This window comes from Mobula birostris, chromosome 26, assembly GCF_030028105.1.
Source record: "Mobula birostris isolate sMobBir1 chromosome 26, sMobBir1.hap1, whole genome shotgun sequence".
Taxonomy (NCBI): domain Eukaryota; kingdom Metazoa; phylum Chordata; class Chondrichthyes; order Myliobatiformes; family Myliobatidae; genus Mobula; species Mobula birostris.
In genome coordinates, this window is record NC_092395.1 from 31,608,547 (window position 1) to 31,628,058 (window position 19,512).

At 40.6% G+C, this 19,512-nt stretch overlaps 1 protein-coding gene across 2 annotated transcripts in view; it reads left to right on the forward strand.

Moving 5' to 3' along the window:
* Positions 1 to 19,512, forward strand: part of fbn2b (fibrillin 2b) — a 280,052-nt gene that overhangs the window by 228,749 nt on the left and 31,791 nt on the right. For both annotated transcript variants that reach the window (XM_072244683.1, XM_072244684.1), the window contains 13 exons: positions 37 to 159; positions 952 to 1,074; positions 4,503 to 4,628; positions 5,123 to 5,245; positions 7,245 to 7,367; positions 8,486 to 8,647; positions 10,373 to 10,441; positions 10,528 to 10,653; positions 12,382 to 12,507; positions 15,653 to 15,802; positions 16,133 to 16,204; positions 17,568 to 17,693; positions 17,787 to 17,912. In XM_072244683.1, the coding sequence (XP_072100784.1) occupies positions 37 to 159; positions 952 to 1,074; positions 4,503 to 4,628; positions 5,123 to 5,245; positions 7,245 to 7,367; positions 8,486 to 8,647; positions 10,373 to 10,441; positions 10,528 to 10,653; positions 12,382 to 12,507; positions 15,653 to 15,802; positions 16,133 to 16,204; positions 17,568 to 17,693; positions 17,787 to 17,912 (1,575 nt within the window). The remainder of the gene's footprint in view (positions 1 to 36; positions 160 to 951; positions 1,075 to 4,502; positions 4,629 to 5,122; positions 5,246 to 7,244; positions 7,368 to 8,485; positions 8,648 to 10,372; positions 10,442 to 10,527; positions 10,654 to 12,381; positions 12,508 to 15,652; positions 15,803 to 16,132; positions 16,205 to 17,567; positions 17,694 to 17,786; positions 17,913 to 19,512) is intronic.

The window sequence follows — 19,512 nt, forward strand, 5'->3', positions numbered from 1 at the left end:
CTTGAGCAACTCATGACCCTCCTAACTTTTTCATAGATATTGACGAATGTGAAATTGGAGCTCACAACTGTGACATGCACGCCTCCTGTGTGAACGTGCCAGGGAGCTTCAAGTGCAAATGTCGTGATGGATGGATTGGAGATGGTCTTGAGTGCATCGGTGAGTACGTTAGTGATTGGCATTTTGTTTCTGTTCAATCATATTTAGCAAATCCACTTTACAATAAGAAAGAGAAAACACGTCGGGGGAATGTTCTCTCAGTACTTCAGAAATAAACAGCAAAAACTTTGAAATCAGAGAGACTACTGCTTCAGACTTTGCAATTACAACTCTTTGGTGAGTGTAAAGTTAGCTTCTTCTGCATATTCACTCTTTGAGTCTTCCATTTGAGTTGGCTATTGTGCCCTCATGATTCATTGACAGTACTGCTGTATTTATTGAATAGCATTTGAGCATTCAAGACTTCACAATTTGCTTATTTAAGGTGATGAGATAATAAAGCCATCACAACTTTTCTGTTTACTCACCCACCTCCCACCAATCCCTGATGAGCTTTTCATGCTTACTCTTGGAAACTTTCAACACTTAACAACTCGAGATTTTAACACCATGTATTCCTCCTCGCTACCAGGTGCAGCCTGGTATCCTGCAGTTAAAATCCATCTCTGTGCCAAGTTAACAAGCTGGGTAATTTTTCCCTGAGCTAGAGAGGTGTCCTGTCAATACATTTTCACAGCAAGGTATAAATAGTAACAATATAAGCTGGAAATTGCTGAGTTGCCGTACCTTAGTGTTGTTGGGTTATCGAAAGACATGACAGAAACTTGGGCACTATTTAAGACTGTGCTGCAGTCAAGCACTGAAGATCAAGGAGATTCTAACCCTGCCTAATACAGTGAAGGATTTACTGTGAGTTTTGACTTCTGGTGACCTTTGATTGTTGTGTTGCAGATTTGGATGAGTGTGCGACCGAAGAGCACCAATGCAACCCCAGCGCCAACTGCATGAACACACCAGGCTCATACCGCTGTGCCTGCAAAGATGGCTTCAGTGGGGATGGCTTCAGCTGCTCAGGTAATGAGATCCTGATGAGGGAATATGAGAGAGAGAGAAAAGTCTTAGGCACATATTTACAGCTAGGATGCCTAAGGCTTTCACACAGTGCTGTATTTGTCAATGTAGAGCGGAGAGCAAGTTTGTATATCTGGCAGGTGCAAAGAATGTTGGAAATGGCAAGAGTGGAGAGCCACGGGGGTGGTGTAGCACAGGTGACAAAGAAAGAGTGCTGGGGTGGAGGGTGGCACAGATGCAGGCACACCCAGTTCTGAGACACCAGGCAAGGTCACTTGATTCCAAACATCTGGTTTATTAATCATTACAGAATGTCTCTCTGGTACTTCCTGCTCCCTCTCCTCTCTTTTCCCCTTTTCCCAACCTCTCCCTGCCCCCGTCCCACTCTTCAGTTCACAATAGAGACCCATATCAGAATCAGGTTTATCATCAGTCACATACGTCATTAAATTTGTTCGTTTTTTGTTGTTGCAGCAGCAGTACAGTGCAATAAAAAATTACTACAGTACTGTGCAAACGTCTTATGCACCCTAGCTAGATATATGCGTGTAAGTCTTTTGCACAGTACTGTAGTTAGAAAGAGAAAGAGAGATCATTGAGCTGTTGTATCATCATCTCAGAATATGAGCAGTTCTAGACTGGTGGGATGAGTCTCTGCTTTTTTGAGAGCCTTGTGACCCCCTAATCTCACAGCAGTATACTGTGCTGTCTCCAGAATCAAGAGGTTCTCATGATGCCCACCTCCTAACACTACATTCAAAATCCCCATTCTTGGCGGTGAGATGTGCTGCAAGATTTTTCTATTCTGTAGCAAGATGAATTTTTTTCATTTTAACTTAAAAAGTGGATTGAAACACATTGATGTTCCATGCTGGGATGTAGTTGATAAGAACCATACCATAGAACCATAGAAACTACAGCACAGAAACAGGCCTTTTGGCCCTTCTTGGCTGTGCCGAACCATTTTCTGCCTAGTCCCACTGACCTGCACACGGACCATATCCCTCCATACACCTCCCATCCATGTATCTGTCCAATTTATTCTTAAATGTTAAAAAAGAACCCGAATTTACCACCTCATCTGGCAGCTCATTCCATACTCCTATCACTCTCTGTGTGAAGAAGCCCCCCCTACTGCTCCCTTTGAACTTTCCCCCCCTCACCCTTAACCCATGTCCTCTGGTTTTTTTCTCCCCTTGACTTAGTGGAAAAAGCCTGCTTGCATTCACTCTACCTATACCCACATAATTTTATATAACTCTATCAAATCTCCCCCTCATTCTTCTACGCTCCAGGGAATAAAGTCCTAACCTATTCAACCTTTCTCTGTAACTGAGTTTCTCAAGTCCTGGCAACATCCTTGTAAACCTTCTCTGCACTCTTTCAACCTTATTTATATCCTTCCTGTAATTTGGTGACCAAAACTGAACACAATACTCAAGATTTGGCCTCACCAATGCCTTATACAACCTCATCATAACATTCCAGCTCTTATACTCAATACTTTGATTAATAAATTAATATAAATATAGAAAACCTACAGCACAATACAGGCCCCTCAGCCCACAAAGCTGTGCTGAACATGTCCTTACCTTAGAAATTACCTAGGCTTACCCATAGCCCTCTATTTTTCTAAGCTCCATGTATCTATCCAGGAGCCTCTTAAAAGACCCTATTGTTTCCGCCTCCACCGCCGCCACCAGCAGCCCATTCAACGCACTCACCACTCTCTGTGTAAAAAACTTACTTCTGACATTTCCACTGTCCCTACTTCCAAGCACCTTAAAACTATGCCCTCTCGTGCTAGCCATTTCAGCCCCGGGGAAAAAGCCTCTGACTATCCACACGACCAATGCCTCTCATCATCTTGTACACCTCTATCAGGTCACCTCTCATCCTCTGTCACTCCAAGGAGAAAAGGCTGAGTTCACTCAACCTATTCTCATAAGGCATTCTCCCCAATCCAGGCAACATCCTTGTAAATCTCCTCTGCACCCTTTCTATGTCCTTCCTGTAGTGAGGCGACCAGAATAGAGCACAGTACTCCAAGTGGGGTCTGACCAGGGTCCTATATAGCTGCAACATTACCTCTCGCCTCTTAAACTCAATCCCACAAAAAGCTCAGATACTGCTGACCTTCTTTACTGATGTGCAATCAGTGATTTGGAAAGGAGTATATCTCAACATTTCTTAAAGGTTTCATCCCAGCTTGTAGTTTACCTAAGGAGCAGAGTCTTACTCTAAACATCAGATGTATCCAAAGATTTTTATCCAACAAAATCAGTCTGAAAATTTTTCACTTTGACAAAGAGCAGTTAAGTACCACATTACATTCAGAGAGAGCTGCCTGTAGACACAAATCTCATACAATTTAAGTCATTCCCAATTAGGCTGTACCATTGTTTCAACAGATAATATTCTCATTTAATGCTTCTCACAGCCATAAATCCCAAAAGGAATAAGTCATTCAGGAAAATACAATGAGGAAACCTCTATTTACAGGAAGCAATTAAACATCTTTTACTCAAGTTTCTGTACCATTCTTCATATACAGCTAACCAGTCCAGTCAAAATGAAATAATTTATATCCTCAGACATAGTTTTCTGTTTCCTCCAATACTGAGCACTACAGCAGCAACATACAATACACAGAGCATTTTTATACTTAAATATACTATAGTAAAAATGAGGTGGATTTCTCAACACTAGGATATAAATGGTTGGATTTTATGACACTGTCATGCACAGGAAGGATAAATGGGAAGATCTTCCAACACTGGAATACACTCAATAAATGGCAAGGTTTCCCTCACAGCTGGGGATAAAGGTAGTGGGGTCATCTACCACTTGAAATAGGGAAAATCCCTATTTCCAGGATCCCTGCCGTATAAATGGATAAGATTTTCAAATATAAATAAATGTTTCCCCATTACACACGTGCCATATCATTGGGAAGGACCTTCAACACTTGGAACTAATTGTAGTTGTTTCCCCAATAAACCATGTGAAGTTGAACAATTTCTTCTAAATTTGCAGACCTACCATACTAGGGAGCACGAACAAGTTTATGTATCAGATTACTGTCAGAAAGCAGGGCAGGTGAGACTTAAATGTAACTTCCGGATATTATCCCATATATGCAATGGTTCCTCTATGCACAAAAAATTCAGAAGAACCTCAGATGCTGGAAATCTCACCACTCTTTCCCAGTTCTGACAAAATGTAGCAGACCTAAACTGTTGGCTGTTTCTCTCTCTCTAGGTGCTGCCTGATCTGCTGCATATTGTCCAGAATATTGTTTTTAATTTCCCTAAGCACAATGTAGCCTGTATATGCAAGGAATCCTTGTATCAGGGCATCATCTACACAAATCTCCAAGAGTATGTTTTGCACCAGTAAATGGTACACACTATTACTATGTTTCTCTGTAGATGTTGATGAGTGTGCAGAAAACGTGAATCTATGCGAGAACGGTCAATGTCTGAATGCTCCTGGGGGATATCGCTGTGAATGTGAAATGGGATTCACGCCAACAGAAGACAGCAGGGCTTGCCAAGGTAAGGCTGGAAGAAAGGATTCACCTTGAGGTCCCAAGGCAGGCACATTCCATTGAATGTTCTGCCATATTATTTAAAGCATAGCTGCTGTCTGACAGGCATAGATGCATAAATATAGAGAAGCACTTCCTGCCAATAACCAGGATCTTCCACCTCAACTTCACTCCCTCCCCGAGTTTAGGCTTCCTTTTGTGCATTCTCTGATTGGAGGAGTTAAATCGAATGGATAGCAATATCATATCAGGACAATCTACTTAAAGACCCATAGAACTACTCATAGTATTAATCCTTTGCCCATGGGTACTTAAAATCAGATCATGTAATGTATCCAAAAATTCTGGTTTTGGCAATGATTTGCTTTTCAGGTAGGTTGAAAAATATTGAACATACACACAGGTTGCTGTACAACCTCTGATGCAACAGCACAGAAACTATTGCGAGTCTGTCAGATTTTTATCTTTCACATTTCCACTAATATTACCATGTGTTTACAGATATTGATGAATGCACCTTTCAGAACATTTGCGTTTTTGGCACTTGCCAGAACCTACCTGGAATGTTCCGTTGTGTTTGTGATGATGGCTACGAGCTGGATAGAAGTGGTGGCAATTGCACAGGTGAGTTCATATTTACAATGGAGACATGTGGCATTCAACCTTGTTATTGGTTTATTGGTTATTATTGTTGGTTTATTAGAATCAGAATTTGGGTTATTGTTGTGACATGGCCTGGTGTGGATACACCACTGCCCTTGTTTGGAAAAGCTCACAAAAAGTAGTGGATGCAGCCTAGTCCATCGCGGGTAAAACCCTCCCCACTACTGAGCTCACCCACATGGAGCACTATCGCAGGAAAGCAGCCTCCGTCATCCAGGGCCATGCTCTCTTTTCACTGCTGCCATTAGGAAGAAGGTACAGGAGCCTCAGAACCCACACCACCAGGCTCAGGAACAGTTATTACCCTACAACCATCAGGTTATTGAATCAAAGCAGGTAACTTCACTCACCCCATCACTGAACTGTTCCCATAACCCATGGACGCACTTTCAAGGATTCTTCATCTCATGTTTTCTGTGTTTATTGCTTATCACTTACTATAATTTTATTTCTTTTTTTTCTCTTTCCTTTTATATTCACACAGTTAATTGTGTTTTTTTTTGTACGTTGGTTGTTGTCCATCCTGTTGGGTGGGAGTTTTTATTGATTTTCTTGTGTTTCTTTTATTTCCTGTGAATGCCCACAAGAAAATTAATCTCAGGGTCGTGTATGGTGACATATATGTACTTTGAACTTTAAAATGTTTTGTTTTGCAGCAGCAGTACAGTGCAATACATAAAAAAGGGAAGTTAGAATACAAAATATAAAATAATAAGTAAGTAGTGCAAAAAGAGATCAAAAATTGAGGTGGTGTTCATGGTGCATTCAGAAACCTAATGGCAGGGGGAATGAAGCTGTTCCTAAAACATTAAGCGTGTCAGGGGATAAGAAAAAGGCATGTCCTGGATGGTGAGGGTCTTTAATTTGTTGCCACGGGCAGCAGTGGAGGCCAAGTCATTGGGTGTATTTAAGGCAGAGATTGATAGGTATCTGAGTAGCCAGGGCATCAAAGGTTATGGTGAGAAGGCGGGGGAGTGGGACTAAATGGGAGAATGGATCAGCTCATGATAAAATGGTGGAGCAGACTCGATGGGCCGAATGGCCGACTTCTGCTCCTTTGTCTTATGGTCTTATGGTCTTAATAATGGATGCTGCATTCTTGAGGCATTGCCTATTGAGGATGTCCTTGGTGGTGCGGAGGCTAGTGCCCATGATGGACCTGGCTAATTTTACAACCCTCTACAGCCTTTTCCGATCCTGTGCACCTCCATACCAACCCCATGATACGCCTGTACAATTTGCTAGAGACTTTGGTGACAGTAAATTTCAAACTCCTAATGACGTATAATCACTTGGACCTAGGATGGATCTCCAAAGATGTTGACACTCTGGAACTTGAAGCTTAGGAGCAGGAATTTACTATTGTCACGTATACCAAGACACTCTGAAAAGCCATTGTTTGCATGCCTTCCAGGCAAATATGGTGTGCATAAGCACATGAAGGTAGTAAAAAAGAATGTAGAAAAGTGTTGCAGCTGCAGAAAAAGTTCAGTGCAGGTAAACAAATAAAATGCAACACAGGCCTTTAATTAATCAGTGAGCAATTGTAAGACTGAAACTGTAGTTCTGGCAAAAGTTTAATTACTGGAACTAAGCAATAATCTCTTTCAGTAAATGTAATATTAGCAGCATGCTGGTCCTATCCTATATATCTTAAACCAATAACTGGTGAGTTGTTCTGTCTCATGAGCTTTCTTGTAAACTTATGTGTTCTCATATTTTCTTAATGAAGTTACCTAATTGTGTGTCCTCTGAACTTTGTAGTAAATATTAAAAAAGCCAAATCAGTCAGATCAGTACTATGATCCATAGATTAAGTAATCATACAAGGGACTATGCATTAAAAGGTGGGGTTGTGTTTTAGAACATAGACAGTGATGGATAAAAAAATCATTGTTTATGAATAATTTAATGAGCTGGATAAATCATTGATTAAAGCTTGTTTGGATTACATTCACAGATATCAATGAATGTGCCGATCCAGTCAACTGTATCAATGGCCTTTGCGTGAACACCCCCGGCGGCTACTTATGTAACTGCCCCACAGATTTCGAGCTGAACCCCACAGGGGTCGGTTGTGTGGGTAAGTAGCCCTTTAGCTTTTGGGTTATTTAGCATTCAAAGGTTCTATGAAAACAAAGGCACAAATTATAGAATCTGGCAAGGACCGAAGGAAATCAGCAGCTCTGCGTGTTCAGGAGGGTCCTTAGGGATACCCAACCACTATATTCATATCACAGGGTTTCCTTAGGAATAGAATGTTAATATCCTGCAAAGCGGTAGTCCCTCAATTGAATCACACCTGATTTTTCAGACTGTGCACCTTATGAACTTTCTCCACATATTATTCCTGCTTGATGAGGGGGGGGTTATTAAATCTTATAACTTGTTTCAAAAATAAAAAGGTACCAGATACAATTCAGAACTCACCCCCTACCTTCTGGGGTGCACAATACTTCATCTTCACCAAGTACAATATTGAACCATGAAGTCAGCCCTACTCATTTTAGTGCTGTTCCTCTGACCATCTCTGTCCAGTTATAATCTTCTGAGGGAAAGCAACCAAATAACCCTTTGTGAATAAGTATCCTACTATTCACTCATCCCTCCTTCACTATGGTTCATTTCTGACCTCCTCACGTCCATTGGTAATTGTCCCATCTGCGAGAGCAAAGCTTTGCCTTAGTGACAACCAGCCTTATCGTTCTACACTTTATGTCTGAGCTGCTTTTGTTTCACACGCGTCAGATTCCTCCCCCCAGCCAAGGTTTGAGATCACACAGTGGTGTTTGAGGATTTCTGTTCCCCAGTGCTCCTCTTAAAAGAGTGTGTTTCAAATAAGCAAAAATCCTTCACTGTATTGAAATGGTAGTGTGGGAACAGGTGGCTCAATTTCTTCTGTGAGGTTGATAACCCTGGAGAAGGAAACAGTTTACATTTCAGTTCAAAGACCTCTCATCAGAAGCAAGCAGTTAGAAGGCTAAAATGTGAAGGGTTCCTTCATTTATTATTTAGGGCAGTGAGAACCACACTGACAACAGTGTGAAACACTGCAGATGTTGCCTTGAAAGAAATATTGGGTGAATCTCGTTCTTTTTGGGTATGTCTGCATTCTGAGTAATATTCTGTGATTCATGCATTTCTTCTGTATATGTAATGGCCACAGGCCATATTTACTGCTTGTGCTTTTCTTTATTCCAGACACTCGAGTTGGTAACTGCTTCCTGGAGACATTGGCAAGGGGAGACGGTGGCATTTCATGCAGTGCAGAGATTGGTGTTGGCGTCACTCGGGCCTCGTGTTGCTGCTCCTTGGGAAGAGCTTGGGGAAACCCCTGCGAATTCTGCCCTCCTGTCAACTCAAGTAAGTGCAGCCCATACCTTTCAGCTACTTCATCCTAGTGAGTCCAGCTCAGAGATGTTAGATAGTTGATATCAAGGTGCAGGAAATGACTCCTTCTAGATGTGGGGATAAAAGGATCCTTGTCTGGTTGGCTGCCAGTGACTAATGGCGTTCCGCAGGGATCAGTGTTGTGACCGCTTCTTTTTACGCTGTATATCAATGATTTAGATGATGGAGTAGATGGCTTTGTTGCCAAGTCTGCAGATGATACGAAGATTGATGGAGGGGCAGGTAGTGTTGAGGAAACAGGTAGGCTGCTCCCATGTTTTATGGTCTTGTGTTTCATGGAAGAACAGTGGGATGTAATCACTGCCACATGCTGCACAAACTAACTACCTTTGTGTGTTCCAGTCAGCCATGGTTATTGCAGAAAATTTAGAGTGAAATCAAGCAGCAACAACCTCCCATCTGGTCAGATAATGTTTGACTCTTGCTGAGTTAGTGATTACTGTAAGGTGGAGCAAAACCACCCTCAATATCCCAGAGACTTAGCTAAATATATACTCTGCAGTACTTCACCAGCCAGTAACCAACATGCTTCTTCATCTGGTGAGCAGCAATCATCCTCTTGAACCTCAATTCTTTTAGTGTGAGTTACTGACACAAACAGACAAAGCATTGGTGTAATGGCTGAACCCATTTTATAGCTATTCAAATGACAACTGTGATCACTATTTCAAAGCTGAGTGAGGATCAAAGGAACAATGCAATTGAATTATCAAAGATTATCAGGGGAATGAACATGAAAGCTGAAAGAAATATACTGTAGAAGGTTAGAGATGTGATAGACATACAAATTGCAAACTGAGGATTGGAGATGAGGGAGAATCTGCCACCTAATAGTTTTCCAGTAAAATGGTGGGGCGCTCAGAAGCAGCAGCCACTCCGGGTCCAACTAAAGGTGTATTTGTTCGTTCTGTACATCCGTTTTACGATCACAAGTAACAGCTGGATACTCAGAATATCAAATACTGCAGGATTATCCCATCAGCGAGTTGCTCCATAGTGATGGAGCTGGACTTTTTTGCGTACCGTTGTTGTGTTGTCACCTAGTTGTATGCCGCTGTGCCGAGAAGAAATGCAGTCCAGCAACTGGTGCAAGTGATTGTCTTGAACATTTTTAACAGGATCGCATGACCCTGTTGGACATTGGGGGAATGTAAAATACTGCAAGTCCAGTTCACTGGTTCATTGGCAAGACCGAAGGTGGGGGAGCTACGTTGTGGTGAGGACTAGGCCAAGGCCATGGGGTCACCTGTTGCAGCCAACCAGGAGAGGAGACGCCAAGCCAGTGTGGGGGAGCCTCTGTGGGGCGCACTGGAATCTCCAGTGGCTGGGGGTTAACCCCACTGGTGTTCGCACAGTGGAAGAACAAGCTGGACCGGGATAACTTCCAATAAATCTACAGTGTTGCCACTCAGGGGCTTGGGCTACATTTTTTTTTCTTTGTGACTGTATGTTTTCCAGAATCCATAACCATAAGTGCTATTTGTGCTACATGCTATGTGCTGTTTGTAACGTGTTTTGCAGGAATGCTTTTTGGTTTGGCTATATTCATGTGTGATTGAAACGCTGTTTTGTTTGGCTATGTTCATGCATGGCTGAATGATAATTAATCATGAATTTGAACTTATTAATGGACATATTTATTTTGGACAAATATTTATCACAAGTATTCTATTGCAGCTGAGTACAAGACACTCTGTCCAGGAGGAGAAGGTTTCAGACCAAACCCCATCACTGTCATCCTAGAGGGTAAGTCAGCCATTTTAATTGCAATTCCATTATTAACAAACTGGCATGATGTAGACTGTAGTATGATTGCTGGATTTTCTCTACAGATATTGATGAGTGTCAGGAACTACCAGGCCTGTGCCAAGGTGGAAATTGTGTCAACACATTTGGAAGTTTCCAGTGTGAGTGCCCAGCTGGCTACTACCTGAATGAGGATACCCGTATTTGTGAAGGTGAGAATGGACTGCTACTTAACAATTCGTGAATCAGGAAGACGGCTGCATTATTATAAAAATCTGCTCTCTTTTTTTGTAATATAGTTCTAACTGCCTAGAAGTTTAATTCATTAGTAACAGCAATTCTAACTCCTGTGACTGATTGGTCTGTTTTGTTTTCAGTTTGTATGTAATATTAAATACACTATTTGACTAAAGACTAAAGTTTATGCACCTTAATTTGTTAGAAATAGGAGCAACAATTGACCCATTAAGCTTACTCTGCCGTTCATTAAGATTGTGACTGAACTGGCTGTGAACCCAGCTTCATCGACCTGCCTTTTCCCCAAAACTTTAATTCCAGTGCCATTTCCTACTTCTTTTGAGTCCTATTCCTGGCACCTTCCTGTCCCCTACCTTTCTAGACTGACTCTCTCTTCCCATTCCCATCCACTTTATTTTCAATTATCTCTATCTTAATTTCTTTTTCAGTATAATCTGAAACTCTGGAGTTCTCTTTTTCATAGTACAATAGAAATTATAACAGGAATAGACCATTTGGTCTGTCCTATTGCTCTATATAAGTCACCTAATCAACCTAAAGTTTAACTTTGTTTCCCTGTTCACAGATACTGCCCAAGTTACTGAATATTCCCAGATGTTCTTATTCATTAGCCTGTCAAATTAAAGCCAGGTTTATTTCTCCTTTTTGAATGTATAGCTAATTTTTAAAAATAATGGTGGTAAAGAAATTATGCTCTGTATGAAGACTTGTTTAATATCTCTTAATATTTTTGCTTACCTTAATTGTATTCATGACCAGTGGAAATAGTCTGTCACTCATGGTCTTGACAGAGCTTTCTAATGCTCTTAACCTTCTCAATACTGATGAAAATTAATCCAATAACACAAGTGCACTCTTCCCATTGTTTTTATTATGGACATTGAATCAGTCTACATGTAGAAGCTAACCTTAGATATTTATATTTACTGTGTTCTTTATGCTCAGTGTGTTTTTTTTAATGCTGCATTGGATCTGGAGTGACAATCATTTCATTCTCCTTTACACTTGTGTATGGACGATTGACAATAAGCAATCCTGAATCTTGAATATTTACTATATCCTAACAAATGCTCCAACATTCAAAACACCTTGATTTTGTATTCTGAGGGCTACAGTTATCATGCCTTTAGCTGTTTATTATGTTTTATAGTTATTAATTTTTGGAAACTGAGCATCACTGACAAGGCCATCCTATTTGCCCCTCCCCGTCATCTTGTGTATCTGCAGATCAAGGACCCTATCCTCCAGATCTCCATTTAAAATTTTGAAACATTTCAAACATATCTTCTTTTGATACTAAAATTTTCCGAAGTATATGTCTTTGCTGTTTCATGAGTAAATTGTCAGTTTACCTTGTCCTCTACAATCTTTATCAATAAAAATATTTGCAATATTCAGCCATCTTTTATATTTTACAATAAGCATACCTCAATGATCCCTAGAACTTCAACCTCTAATACCTAGTCATTTTATATAAGCCGTAGCAATCTACTTGTTCAACAAAACTTTCTGCTCCTCTATCAACTCATATCCAACTGGGCCACTATCATTCTGTTATGTCGCATCCTATCAAATGCTCTTTAAAAATCCATATAACCCTCATCCTCCTCAACCCTCTAATCCTCTCTTTGACCCTTTGTCAACAGAACTTAATTAATTGTAACTGGGTTATTTTTATTTAGATATCGATGAGTGCACCACCCACATTGGGATCTGTGGGCCTGGAACATGCTACAATACCTTGGGCAACTATACCTGTGTCTGCCCTCCAGAGTACATGCAGGTCAATGGAGGAAATAACTGTATGGGTAAGACTATATTTTCAGAAAAATTTGCAAAAACAGGCATTGATCAAAACCAGAGTCAGTTTTATTTGCAGGACTAATGGTCTATTAATTTAATTTGAAATAGCGATGTAGTTAAGAATATCATCCTAAAATTTTATAGTGAAATTAATACCTCCATAATTCATGAGAGATGTAATATTTTCAGAAACCTCTAAAATGTAACAGATCAATGAAAGCAGCTATAGACTGTAAACATAAGCTGACCATCTCTCTTTACCCTAGAGAAATCAGTCTACAATTTACAATTAGCATCTACTGAAAATCAATAGAAAAAGGACAGCCTGTAATTTTCCACAGGTAACACATACCTGTACTGGACAAGGCCTTGTGTTTGATGAACACTTTTACTTGCTGGGTAAAGATAATTTGTGAGTAACGAATACTTTACTGCATAGCCTCCACTTGTGTATAGCTGAAATTCCCATCTAGCTGCCACCTAGATGTTGTTATTATTGTTCTAACTTATTTATAGCGTGTAGTGTTCACTTATATGTAGTACTCACTCCTGTACAGTTCAATTTTATGTAGAGAGTACTTTCATGATAGTTTTCACTCATCCATACTTTTCAATGCATCACAGCATGCCATTGTAGAAATCTGGTGATAGCATTCACTCATATATCTACCACTGCTCTATAGAGGCCGTGATAACATAGTATTCGCATACATAATCCTTCAAATTGGTATGATGCGATTCATATTTGTTGGGTTGCTCGAAATATTTGCTCACACATTTAAACCCTTCACTAAAATCCAGATATTAACAGAAAGTATAGTAGCTGAGCAGTTAGAGCTGCAAACTCAGAACTCCATTGCCCCAGGTTCAATCCTGATCTCCAGTGCTGTCTATGTGGAGTTCCCATAGAGTTCCCATGCAGTTCCCATGACCGTGGAGTTCCTTGCAGGTTCTCTGATTTTTTTCTACATTCTTAACACATGCCAGTAAGCTGATTAACCTCTGTAAATTATCTATAGTGTAGGTAAGCAAAAAATGAATACTCAGCTGTTGATGGACATTTGAAAGATATGAGCAATTAGTAGGATTTCTCTATGGTAGTCTGTCATTCACCTAGAGTATCACGTCAAAACAGTATTAACGTTTTTTTTAGTTTGCATCCCCTTATAGCACAGTGAATTTTTGCCAAAAGTACATTCTAAGGCAGAACTTTATTTCTTTTTAACCAGTTGTAGGTCGATTTGAAAGGGCTAGACAGGGTAGATGTGGAAAGGATGTTTCCCATGGTGAGGGTAGTCTAGGTCAAGAGGGCACACCTTTGAGATAGAGAGGTGTCCATTTAAAACAGAGATGCAGAAAAATTTCTTTAGCCAGAGGGTGATGAATTTGTGGAATTTATTACCACAGGCAGCTGTGGAGGCCAGGTTGTTGGGTGTATTTAAGGCAGAGATGGATAGGTTCTTAATTGGACATGGCATCAGAGATTACAGGGAGAAGACCAGGGAATGGGGTTGAGGAGTGGAAAAAAGTATCAGCCATGATTGAATGGCAGAGCAGACTCGATGCTCCTATGTCTTATGGTCTTATGATTTTAGCCAATATATCAAGTAGAAATTCACCTGTTGCTAACTTTGAGGTATTGGTGAGGGGTTCTCACTCACAACAAGGAAACACATTATAACCTTGACACAGAAAGTCAGAAGCCTTAATCCCCGTCCTTTGTACCCAAGCAAGGATGGCTAAGCCAGAATTTTCTGCTAACAATATTGTTATGATATGGTACAAGGGTACATAAGAAATTGGAGAGGGTCCACACTATCCCTGGAGTGTCCTCCACCATTCAACAAGATCATGGCTGGACTTCTGCTCCATACATTTTTTCTGCACCGTTTAGCCAGAACTTTTGATTCCTTTCATATCCAAAAATACATCAGTCCCTCTTCAACACAATCTATAACAACCTTCACAAGCGGAGAGCTGCAAAGAATCAACACTCTCATTTCTCTCCTAAGTGCCCACTCTTATTCTGAAACTGACTACTAGCTCTAGACTCCTTAACGGGAAAAATATCCTCCCGGTGTTTACCATGCCAGGACATCTAAAGGATTTTGTGTGTTTCAACAAGGTCACCTCCCGTTCTTCTCAAGTCAAGAATAGATTCCTGCCATACGAAGTCTCCAGTTTCACTGTAGACCCACCATCCCAAGGACCGATCTGTACTCCCTTTACAGCAAGTATAACTTTTTTGAGTACATTGACTAAAATTGTACATAATACTCCAGTAAGGGTAGGAGATTTAACATATAAAATTTCCTTCCCCCACTTAATGGAACAAAACTTGAGCACCGACCTACACTTTGCTACACCATGGTGCATCAGATACAGCTGCTACCCCCAACCTGCCCCGCCCACCCCCCCCCACAGTTCCACTGACCCTGGTTCAATCCTAACCTGTACATCTATGTGAGTCTGCACATTCTCCCTGTCAGTTTCCTCTTATTGCTCTACTTTCTCCCCCCACAACAAAGTCCATGAGGCTTGATTGGCTAATTAGCCACTGTAGGTTGCTTCTGGAGTGTATAGTGAGAGGTAGCGTCTGAAAGGTGTTGATGGGAGTGTATGGGGGGAATAAAATAAGATTTGCATAGGATTAGTGTAAATTGGTTTTTGATAGTTAGACTTGTTGGACTTGAAAGGCCTGCTTCTCTATCGCAGTGAAACCATGACAATAAATATTGCAAGATCTGCTCCCACCTCAACCTTTTCCACCACAATGTGGCCTCAGAAAGTGAACGGACAACTGAGGGAAACAATACGATTAAAGCACAAACAGTGCCAAATGTTTTTCAGGCACATCACTGGTATATCAGTAGACAAAGTTTGACAACAAGCCAAAGATCTGGGGTCTGTTTTACAGATTCTAAAGGAGAGAACAGTGCTGGAGGGGCAAGGAGATTTAGGCCTTCCATAAGTATTATGGGAAAATCAATATAGCCACCTACTTAGTCCTGGTACCCAAGTAACAAAGCTGGGTATGCTATGTATCATGGTTTATTTCTAAGGTGGGTTTGGCTCTCAGCTACAGATTGAGAACTGGGTGTCACTTTCTCTGGGCTGGTATAACTACATTTCTGTTCTGAATTGTACCAGATATGAGGAAGAGTGTCTGCTACCGCAACTTCAATGACACATGTGAGAACGAGCTGTCATTCAACATGACCAAGAAGATGTGCTGCTGCTCCTACAATGTGGGCAAAGGCTGGAACAAGCCATGTGAACCCTGTCCAACCCCAGCCACATGTGAGTCGGGGGTCAGATATGGGTCATGGGGAGGGCAAAAGAAGGACATGTATTACATACTTCTCAAAAACAAGTTTCAATAGGGGTTTGGATAATGCTGAGCATACTTCTGGGCAGCGGTGTGAATTCAGGTGATCAGTGCTAAGGACAGTGAGGATAACGGTGTATGTGAAATGTGATGGTCAGTGTGTGGGTGGTAATGAACGATGTATAGGTGGTGATAGTGTTCTGCCAGTATTATGACTGTTCGCAGATTGCATCAACAACGCATTAGTGACTGTGAGTGTTAACACGTCTGAGGTGAAATAATTGACTGATTTTCTCTTGCAGCTCAATACCAGCTCCTCTGTGGGAATCAGGCTCCAGGTTTCATCATTGACATTCACACCGGCAAGCCAGTTGGTGAGTGCTGGCAACTCTCTGCAATGACTGCAGCTGGCTGGTCATGAAAATTTCAGAGTAAAGCTGTTCCTAAATTGGCACCACATCTTGAAGCTTGAAGGAACTGTGCTAAAAGTTTAAAGAGAATTTTATCTATTGGCTGGTCAGTGCAGTTCAATCTAAGCAGTTTAAAGCACGACCAATCCATTTATTCTTTCTTGTAATTCTGGCACGTAAGGAGACATTTCAACCCTGCCTTGTTATACCGCATAGTTTTCAGAGCAGGGAGAGTGCCTGTAGGAGAATGCAGACATCAGTTTAGGGACCTGTACCAATGTCTGTGGCAGAAAGACAGTGTTAGTTAGATATTTATGAAGCCGTTCTGCCCTGGATTTATTTTCTAGAGCTGGTTGGGAGTCCTTTAGTCTTCAGTGTGTAGGTTAATTCACCGTACTGATAAAATTACCTTTGAAAGTAACCTTAAGTTATCCTTCAGATTCAGAAACAGGTATATTATCATTGACATATGTTGTGGAATTTGTTGTTTTGTGGCAGTAGGACAGTGCAAGACACAAAAATTACTGTAAGTCACAAAATAAATAAATGGAGCAAAATAGAAATAAGAAAGTAACATTCATGGATTCATGGACCATTCAGAAATTTAATGGTGTAAAGGAAGAAGCTGTTCCTAAAACATTGAAAGCTCCATCCAACCAACTCAAGTAAAGTCAACAAAAACTTTCTGAATATTGGGCATGACATCTTAGATCAGAGATAGACCTGAGCAAAGATAAACTTCAGAATTCCTGTTGTTTGCAAAGATAAACTTCAATCACCTTGCCACATTCTCCTTAAAACATGAAGGATCTCAGCAAACCTCTTAAATTATTTACTGTTAAGACCATGTTTAAGCATAAAATTGGACAGGTAAATGATCATGGAAAACCATTCTTTCTTAAATAAATAGTTTTAATTTTGATTGAACTTTAATAGCAATGCAGGTCGCACTGAACCACATACAATCTGCTGGCTTTTTGTACCATGAGGTGTATAAAATCATTAGGTGCAGAGATAGGGTGAATGCACTCAAACGTTTCCCCAGAATTGGGGAAATCAAGAATTAGAGGGCTTACGTTTAAAGTGAATTTAATAGGAACTTGAGAGGCAACTTTTATTTTACAGAAGGTGGTAAATATATGGAATGAGAACAAAAATGTCTAGAAGACTTTTGGACAGGAAATATTCCAAAGGATATGGGCCAAACAAAGAACTTGTATCCATGCTGTATGACTCTATGTGGGTTTGGGGTAACATTATTGCAGATGAACTGAACAATGCTGGAAATGAACTTCAACAGTAATCCCTGTGTCTATTCCATGTGCAGATATTGATGAGTGTCGGGAAATACCAGGCATTTGTGCAAATGGTGTCTGTATTAACCAGATTGGAAACTTCCGCTGTGAGTGCCCAATGGGATTTAGCTACAACAATGTGTTCCTGATCTGTGAAGGTAACCAGTTGCCTTACTTCAGCTTTTGTCTCTGGTATGATGTTTTCATGATGAACAATAAAAATCCTCTCTTTGCCTGTTGTTTTGGGGTAGATATCGATGAGTGCACCAACGGGGATAACCTATGCCAGAGGAATGCAGACTGCATCAACATCCCAGGCAGTTACCGCTGCGAGTGCTCCCCGGGCTTTAAGTTGTCACTTAGTGGAGCCTGTGTGGGTGAGTAGAGTCGAGATGCGTTGTTCATGTAGTCTGAAGCTGTGTGTTATAAGTGCAAGTGAAGAAGAACATTGCATCACTTTTGAAACAGCAAGCAGCTGATTGCAAGCCACAATGTAGTCATGAGCATGGATTACCATTCAAAACATTTTATCATACTTATCCAGTGCAAGTTCTGCAGACGATTTACTTTGTAATTGGTGCAAGATTTTGGTTAACTGTGCTCTACCTGGGGCTCCCTCTATGTTTGGATATATTCACACAGCAAGGACACTTCTCATCCCTATGACTTTTTCCATCACTCAGCAAGACCTTACCAGTCCTCGGCTGTTCACCTCAATTACCTTTAGACTCCTGCCAGCAAAAATTCATCAATCTACCTATGTAATTGATCACCAGCTATTCTGAGCTTGGAAATTCCATGTTTCCAAAATGTTTGTGTGAAGAAGTGCCTTCCAATATCACTCCTGGGCTGTCTAGTACTAATCTGAAGATTTTACTTACATATTCTGGATTACTACAACTGTTGAGGAACTACTCCAACAAATCCATTAATTGTTTTTAAACACCTCAGTTACATTGTCCTCTAACCTTCTCTGTTTAAAGAAAACTAATCTAATAATTTAACCCTGTGGCTTTCTATTTCCATATTAAATCATGTGTGTTCTATCCAAATATTTTATCTAATTAATTCTGTATTTGTGCTACTGATAATGATTCCCTTTTTTGATTGAATCATCTTCAAACTAAATCACTTTGTAATGAATTTCTGAACGCAAGTTAGTGCCTTGAATAATAAACCGAATTAAATGTCAAATTGAAATTTGGTGGGATCCCTTCAGGATGACTCCTCTCCCAGTCTGAAACCCCTATTTCATAACCCTAAACTTGTTTCTTATACAGAATGTCACCAAATTTCGAGCTTAACAAGTAGATTTTTCAGCAGACAAAAACACATCGAAATAGGTTGCACACTTATTCATATATTATTTAGTTTTAAATATATCTCCATGGTTACTGCTGACAATAGGGCATCAGTGTTTACAGATTGGAGATGTTGGTAACTGAGAAACTAAATCAGACCAAACTTAAATTTTTGTTAATCAATCATATAAATAGCCATGTATGCTATTTATATGCTATAAGAGATGATGAAATGCAATCAAAATTCTGAAACATTCCTCATGGAATCTTACTGAGACAGAACAAGACTTTGGAGGATTTATGGTTATAAATTTGACCTCTGATATATTGGTGAGACAAAATCAGAAATGTTAATTCTTATGTTGTACATTGAAAAGATTCCATATTAGTACATCACCCACGGTTCATGCTCTACAGGATATCTTATGTGGTGTGTCAGTGGTCAGAATTCCCTGCCCATTTAGTAGGTGGTATACGTAGGACCACATCCACTGGGTGCTCTATGCAGAACCCCTGTCACATGGGGATTAAGCACCCTCCTGTGCAATGGGTAACACATGCAGAGCCCTCTGTTCTATGAGAGTAGTGTATATAGGACCTTCCTCCCTTGGGGGCTGTGTGCAGGAGCCCCTTTCCTACGGGTGGTGTGAACATAAGCCCGTCTCATGGTGAGGGG